The sequence below is a fragment of the Phalaenopsis equestris genome, unplaced genomic scaffold, assembly GCF_001263595.1.
Source record: "Phalaenopsis equestris unplaced genomic scaffold, ASM126359v1 Scaffold233703, whole genome shotgun sequence".
NCBI classification, from domain to species: domain Eukaryota; kingdom Viridiplantae; phylum Streptophyta; class Magnoliopsida; order Asparagales; family Orchidaceae; genus Phalaenopsis; species Phalaenopsis equestris.
The window spans coordinates 25,791-34,214 of record NW_018251642.1 but is presented as its reverse complement, the minus strand read 5'-3'; the positions used below and the strand labels follow the sequence as shown (position 1 = coordinate 34,214).

Here is an 8,424-nt window from a genome sequence, read left to right as displayed (position 1 = left end):
AGAGAGAGAGAGAGAGAGAGAGAGAGAGGGAGATTCCTTTACTATAAAGTTCTAAGAAACTAAACAAAACTTGTATAAAAATGAAAATTGTAAAGATGAAAGTTAACGTGAGAATGAATTTGTTTCCTGATAAGATAAATGAATTTATTTTTCTAAAAAACTTGATCAAACTAGGGTTGTTAAAATGACTCTTTGTTTGTGAACAGCTCATATTCGGCTCGTTAAACAAACGAGGAAATATAAAAGAGCCGCGTTAAACAAACGAGCCGAACACGAACACACTTTTTGAGCTCGAAATATAAACGAGCCGAACACGAGCCATGCTCACTCGTGTTCGGCTCTTTTACACCCCTAATCATCAACGCTATAAAAACGTAGAATTGTTTACTAACCAACAAGATAAATCATTTCACGCTAAAAGTTTCCTTTATTCACTTTGGAGCATTTACTTCTCTTATGTTTTGTTTTGTTTTTGTTTTTTTTTTTCCTTCCCTTCAAACATAATAAAGGGGTTTAACATAGTATTCATAACTTACCTATTAACATATTTCACACCCAAAGATTTATATTTACAAAACAAGGAAAAAACTTATACCTTCGATTATATCTCCCACCTCTTCTGCGTCGGACAGAGAAAATATTCTATCCGGACTCTGACGTAGAGATGTTCGGAGTCTAATAAAATTACGTCGCATGAAGGTGACGGAAAAATTAAAAAAAAATTGTTTTAACACAAGAGAATATTCCTCCCATATTATTCTGCGTTATTCAGGTGTTATTGCAGTAGTATTCATGTGTTCTTGTGTTCTGAGAATATTCTCAACATTATAATAACACAATAACACATCAATCCACCACAATAACATCTGAATAACGCGGAATAACACGAGAGGAATATTCCGGTGTTATCGAGCCGGATCACAAGAAAACCCGTTTTTTTTTTTCATATTAGCTCCACGTGGAGTTGATTCATTGGACTCCAGACTTACCTCTGGAGCCCATACTTAATAATTTTTCCTTATTAAGTACGTAAATTACATGACCGACAGCGAACGGAAAATATTAAGGGATGGTATAAAAAAAAATGGTAAATATAAAAATTTGGGTGTGAAATATATTAATACATAAGTTTTGAGAGTTGATGTAAAAAGTAAAAAACCCATATAATACATTCACTCCAGACATATTAAAATAATGGTTAAGCGCGCAGGCCTCCCGTGTCCCAGTGCAAAAACGTTCACTCACTTCTCCCTAAAACCTCACGCTGCCTATCTCGATAGGCGTACACTTACATGTAAAAAGCAGGGTGTGCGTATCATAAAATTTCTTAAAAAAATAAGAGGCAAAATCAAGTTTCCATTTCTATAAAAACGGCCAGCAGTTCCCGCTTGTTGTCTACACTGCAGATAGAAGTCGAAGCTGGTTGGTTGCTCGAGGTTTCTTAAAGCCGTACTGGTGAAGAAGAGAGACTGGGACTCTTTTGTTCCATCTTTCTTCTCCATTTGGAAAGCAATGGCAGTCTCTCTTTTCCTCTACTCCGTCATCTCCTACTTCCTATTCGTCCTCTGTTCCGCCGCCGGCGAGCTTCGCAGCGTCTATGAAGCACATTGGCTTCCGGCCACCGCCACTAGGCCCCCCCCCCAGCCACTTGGTACGGCAGCCCCGACGGCGATGGCAGCGACGGTGAGTTTTCCTTTAAGCTCCATGGCTAGCTGCCAAGTTTTCTGCATTAGTCTTTAGAAACGTATTTAGCTTATTTAACTTCTCACCGACCCGCACCAACGCTATCATTTTGCCACGTGGAGATAACAGCGGGTTGGGGGCGTGTGGATGAGACTGGGAGAAGAATGTTATAAATCTCTTTTCTTATTAGTAAAAAATAAAAATGCCGTTGGAGCTGGGATCCGGCAATTTTATAGCCGTTAGTAGGGGTGAGGAATGGCTCAATGATTTCCAACAATATTCAGCTGTGTGGGGACAGGGTAGGTGGTTGAAAAAGCTTAGGGTATTACGTGTCCTGTTGTAAGATTGTTGTATCATATACGGTACTGCTAGGGTTGCTTTGATCCGATGCATTTCGCCTAGTCAATTCTTCGGTTGCTGGTGGCCGTCGGTTTGGAAAAATTATTCCATACGGACAGATCTTGACCGTCGATCACAACAAAACTGTATTTCGATAGGTCCCATTAAAAAAAAAAAGTAGAAAGTTGTGATCGACGATCAAAATTGAACATAGCATGCTGAAATAATTTCTCCTGTGGGTCCACGGTCTCTTCTGAAAATTTTGTTTTGTTTTAACTGTAATTTTTAATTTATTCTCTATATAAAAAAAATCCCATTTTTTTTAAAAGCTCATGTCTGCCTTTTGTATGATTGTGTGACTGTTTGACGTCAGCTACGTTACTGTTTGAGCGTTCTGTCAATTTTGTTGGTTATTTAGTTCTGTAATTACTAAAAAGTTGATATATAATAAAATATAACGGTCTTTTTTTAATAAAGCTTGAACTTTTTTTATTAACTCTGATAATTTTGTTGAAAATTCTGAGCTTTTTTCTTCTTTCTCGGCGGGCTGTTCGCTTCCTGTACATGTGAACGCACAGGTGGTGCGTGCGGATACGGATCTCTGGTGGACGTACGACCTCTGCAGTCGCGGGTGGGTGCTGTGAGTCCGGTGCTGTTTAAGGATGGGGAAGGGTGCGGTGCGTGCTACAAAGTGCGGTGTGCGGATCACTCCATCTGCTCGCGGCGCGCCGTCACCATCATCGTCACCGACGAGTGCCCCGGCGGCTACTGTGCCTTTGGCCGCACCCACTTTGACCTCAGTGGAGCCGCCTTCAGCCGCATGGCCATCGCCGGACAGGGCCCCGAGCTCCGCAACCGCGGCGAGATTTCCGTCCTCTATCGCCGGTAATAATAAATCATCAACTGCAATTAATCGCTGTTTACTGGATAATCGATCTCTTCTGTAGAGTGTGGTGGCTGTCGAACTTCGATTGATTTATTGGAGGCTCTGGATAGTTTACTTTACGTCAATGTCAAGTAGAAATTAGATGGTGCTCTGTTACTTTTATGGTCTACTAATCTGCTTTATGTCTAGTTCAGAGCACTGTAATTCTGTGTTCTTTTTTTTTACTGTTGTCTGACTTTCACAGATGAAAGTTGCCTCTGTTATCTTTTAACGTTATGAATTTACCACAGTCGTGAGAGAGTAAAACAGTCAAATTCTATCAAATTTGGGCAGAATATCAATTTTTCTTTGGATTCATGTTGATTGCATGGATATATGCTCATTTGATTGTTTGAAGTTAGAGGGTGTTTTAAAAATGATGAATTATTTTAGATTCTATCATTTAATTTGTTTGATTTAGCTTGAAATTAATATGAATTTTTTAGCTCTTTTAATAGTTTCAAAATCTCTCAAAAGTGAGGATTTAATTTCACACTAAAAATGAATTAAGGCAAAAATATCACTTTCTAAATTATATTTTTCAGCTTTAATCGAAAGAAGCCTAAAGATGAACTTCAGTTTCAGCACAGATTTTTATTACTATTTTTTGCTTCAGGGTGTTTATTTAATATACGTGTTTTCAAAAAATAGGTGACAATATATCCTTAGAGAAGCTAAATTAAATTTTGTGTCTCTACAACGTTATTTAGTGTTATTGAACTCCACCATTGTATTAATGCTTCCTAAGTTCCCTTAGATGCTTGTTAAAAATACATGTGATTTATATTTAGTGATGATATTTCTCCATTTTTCTTGTTAAATATTTATATTTAGAAATTTGAGTGCCAAAAAAATGCTACATTGTTTTTTGTCTATTAATATCTTGATTCTGAAAATTGATGGAGCAAATTAATATGATTTGTAGTACTTCATGCAAGTATCGTGGGAAGAACATAGCCTTTCACGTGAATGAGGGTTCCACAAACTACTGGCTGTCACTTCTTGTAGAGTTTGAAGATGGAGATGGAGATATCGGTTCAATGCAAATAAAAACAGTATGTTATTTAACCAATTGTCATTCTCTACTTCAACTTTTGTTCTAATTATCAAATGAGAAAATATTTATTTATTGATCAAAAGATTATGATAAGCATTTAATCTCCTGATCTTCAATGTTAATTATACCATGAAATTAGTTATTTGTTGTCTATTAAAAGAACTGAATGCATTAGATTCTTCTCAACATGGGATCTCATAAGAAATTGAAGAATAGTGCACTGCCAAGAAGCTGTGTGATTCAACACTTAACCCCTTCTTCAATTTTTTGTTCCAATATGATATTACTATGCTTCTTTGATCTGGAGGAATTTTAGAATGGGTTCAAATCACAAATAAGTGATTTATGGGTTCGTAAAATTTTATCTTGTGGGGTTATGCAGTGACTTGGTTCTTTCCTACACTTGATGAATAAGTCCCTGAGATTGTATTGTCAAGAAGTTATTTGTGATTTGAACTTATAATCTATTTTGTTAGTTCCAACAAAATTTTACTATGATTAGTTTTTGAAGAGAAATATTGGAATATAAAATTCAGTTATGGGTGATGAAAAAGTTGATGAACATTTGAGCTTAAAAATAAAGTTCAAGGCTATTCTTATCTATACTTGATATGATATTGATCCAGCATTTTCTATTGTGCTTGTTTTCATATATACTATAGAACATGGAATATTCAATTTTAGCAAGAGGGCCTCTTCCTTAATCATTTGAGAGGAGCACTAATATAGAGCCTCCCCTATATATATATATCCTACAATACACAGCTTATTTAATTTTAACAGGACAGCATCCTCTTTACTCAGTTGAGATGATATTTATTATTGCATCATTGGAGGTAAACTCCAATGGCTGTCTTTGCATTTTTTTCTTCCGATTATTTTTTATTTCAGCAAAAATGAGTGGGCATAATCTAGTTATCACTTATACATGTATAATCTCCTAAAAAAAGGAATTTTTGGGACAGTTTCAATAAAAAATATTCAGTTCCAAAGTGACCAGAAAATCGAGCTAGCAATTAAATATAATAGAAATAAAAATGGTTGAACGAAAAGAAATAAAACTCATACCTCAAAATAGCAAAAAATCTTAGAATGAGATAAGAGTTGAAGAAATATTGAACTGAAGAAAGTGACAAGCTTAGATCTCCAATAGGTATTGACATTTCCGCTTGCTCCATCCACATGTGGGCAAATCAATCATAGAATTTGAGTTATAGTATTATGTTGACACAGCCTAAATAGATTCAATCATCTTTACCTTGAGCCCACCAAAAACTGTCCTGGTAGTATATATATTGACCATTAGATTCTTCAACATTGAAAACTTCCTAGTGGTAAAAAAAACAAGTAGATGTAAAGACAACAAATGCACAAAAGACCAAACTACAGGTAAAGAGAAAAGAGAAACAAACATGAATAAAAATTGACAATAGTTATCTGAAATGTTGCCTACCAAAACTATAAAAAAACACTATAACGACAGAGCCAAGTTACACTTGCAAATGATTTATAGAAATAGAAGCAGGTTACTATAAAGCTAAAAAAGTTCAATGAGCATAATTATTTGTAGAAATAGAGTTTCAATAATGTTTGGCCGCTAAAAGATAATTTTTGCATTCTTAATTTTAAAGCTTACCTATGTTATATCATATACAGTAACAGCAAATGAGCTAGAATCAGCTACGTGATGAACCTTTGCATTTGCTCCTATCAAATATTACACATCATAGCAGTTACTGGTATCAAGGGCTTGAAGCAAAGATACCTCTAAGGAAGGAAAAAGAAAACACACATTAGACAACAAGTTCCTAACCCAAATGCATTGCCTAGTTACAACCAAAAAAAAAAGTTGGAGTGGGATTCTAAATATTATTTGCACAATAGATAAATATTATTAATATATATCCCTCAAGAGTATCAATTGTTTTAAGCCCTGTAAAAAATGCTAGACATGAGGAAAAAAAGAATTTGAGGGTTCAAATCTTCATATAAATTAACTTGACTTTAAGAACATCCAGAATTTTACTGAAATTTGTTTTCTTACCCTCAAAACAGAGGTAATTTCTCCCCGCTTGCAATTTCTCATCTCTTTTCCTTGATAGATGAATACTAGTTATATCATCAAAACAAGATTGGGAGAAGTGCTTCAGACAATCAGGCACGCACTATTTCCCATTGATAATAATAGACTTAATTTTAGAATGAATGGATAAGTTAAAATAGGGAGTGAGCATTCCTACTCAACCTCTCAATTAAGCGGTCATTTTAGCTAAGGATCCTAAATAGAGAAGCATAAGAACCATCCGTTAAATGATTGAATGCTGCAGAATAGAAGCAATATGTTGAACCTCTGTTTTCACAAAAGAGAAACCCATGATACACTTTCTCAAACCAGATGAAATCATGTATCCTTGAACCAAACAGACCAAGCTACTAGAATTAAAAATTGTCCAAATCATAATCTCCTTGCATACCTATTAAATACAATTTCCTAATATTAGTCCTACAAAAAGGAATCTGAATGCCAAAAATCTTCTTTAAAAACTCATTTAGAGTCAATAAGATAATTAAGAGCAGAGAATCTAAACAACTGTAACAATCCAGCCATAGACCAAAATGCCTCCATCATGGGGATGCTCCCATTGTAAATACTGTTCTTTACAATATGTTTCATGCTCATATTGTCCCCCTTTTGTTTTTTTTTTTTTTGAGTGGTGATGAGGGAATTCTACAAAATTGTTCATAATGATAAAATTCCCTGGCCTAAATGATGTTAGTTCTAAGTTTCCTTCTTATTCCCTTGATCAAGCGGGGCCTCATTTCATTCTAGCTGCATAACATTTCATTAATAGCAGGAAACTTTCTACTATGGCTAAGCATTGCGTGTTATCACACATCCCTAAGCATAGTCATGATAATTTACAATCTAATTATAGACCAATCTCACTTTGTAATACATTCCATGAAGTCATAGCTAAACTTGTAGCTAGCATGCTCAAGGTTGTACTCCCTTTGATTGTTCATTCCGTTCAAATAGTGCAAATTAGGGATATTGTGAAAATTTTCTCTTATTAATAATAGCATAAGATTATTTTGATCTCAACAATGCTTTTGACAATCTGAACCGTTTAGCCCTTATTTCAAGGCATGTTATAGAATTTCAATTATTAATATTTTTCAACTAAAATCTATTTTTATTTGAATTATTTGCAGTCAAGTTCCACTGATTGGAATGAGATGAAGCATGTGTGGGGAGCAAGTTGGTGCATAATCGGTGGGCCGCTGGTGGGTCCTTTCTCTGTAAAGCTGACCACTCTCACCACACAGAGGACACTATCGGCAAGAGATGTGATTCCAAGGAATTGGTCTCCCAAAGCAACATACACTTCAAGCCTCAATTTCTTTTAACAGCTTGAATGATGAGGAAGGCCATCCAATCTCCAAAAGAATAGAAAGCAGTCGTTAGGTGGTGATTTAGTCCTTTCTATTGAGTAAATGAACTACCTTTTGCATAACGTTAAAAGAGTGGCGGTTACCCGGCGGCTATAATTTTAATAACAAAATGCTATACTTCTCAAAATTGCTACATCAGCTGCCTTTTGGAAGCTATGTTTGTAAATGGCTTCTCAGATTTAGCATCCAACTTCTCATTTTTTCACTACACTCAAAAATAAGATATTTCACTCATTGCTTTCTACTTTTAAGGTACTTTACCCTTAGATTTTATTCAGGGTGGAGTATCTTATGCCTGAGTGAAATGAATGTCTTATTCCCGAGCAAGTAGAAGACGAAAAGTTGAATGTGAACAAGACGAGTCAGGTACAAGTGTATATCCTCTTTGGCATTGATGTGGTGTCAATTTGGGAAATGTGGCATTAACCAATCTTAATTTTTATCCATCTTTATTTTTAGAAGTGTAAGAGTAAATGTTGTAGTGGTACTGCAGCCTTCTCCTAAGGAGAGAGAGCTAGGTTAGTGCCACTATGGCCTTTGGGTGCCTCATTTTGGATGGTAAATCCGCCATTCTTCGGTTGAGAAACCTGCTGTTATGCATTAATTAGACAGTTTATTTGAAGATTTCTTATGCTGGTTGGTGGAGCATTGTAGCAGAACTTTATTAGTTATAGTTGTCTTTTTTTACTGTCCACATCTGGATTAATTCCTTTTCTGAATTTTGCTCATGTGCTTACTTTGCTTTCATGTCAGTATACATTTATTGTCTTGTCCAAGGGGTGTGGGGGTGGGGTGGGAACTGGGTTGAAAACTCTTGGCTCACAATTTTGTGGATTCCTTTTATCAGTGTGCAACTTTATTTTGCCTCTGCTTTCAGTGAGAGCTTTAGCAACTAGCGTTTAAACATTGATCACATGCATGCCACGTGCCTGTCTGTAGCAATTGAATGGGATTACAATCATGTGCT

At 35.7% G+C, this 8,424-nt stretch overlaps 1 protein-coding gene across 1 annotated transcript in view; it reads left to right on the top strand.

The window, feature by feature from the left end:
• Window positions 1–8,152, top strand: part of LOC110038743 (expansin-B16-like) — a 15,583-nt gene extending 7,431 nt beyond the window's left edge. Inside the window, exons 2-5 of the mRNA XM_020743635.1 lie at window positions 1,632–1,683; window positions 2,601–2,907; window positions 3,873–4,002; window positions 7,218–8,152. Coding sequence (XP_020599294.1) covers window positions 1,632–1,683; window positions 2,601–2,907; window positions 3,873–4,002; window positions 7,218–7,412 — 684 coding nt within the window. The 3' untranslated portion in view covers window positions 7,413–8,152. The remainder of the gene's footprint in view (window positions 1–1,631; window positions 1,684–2,600; window positions 2,908–3,872; window positions 4,003–7,217) is intronic.
• Window positions 8,153–8,424: the final 272 nt, after the last annotated feature.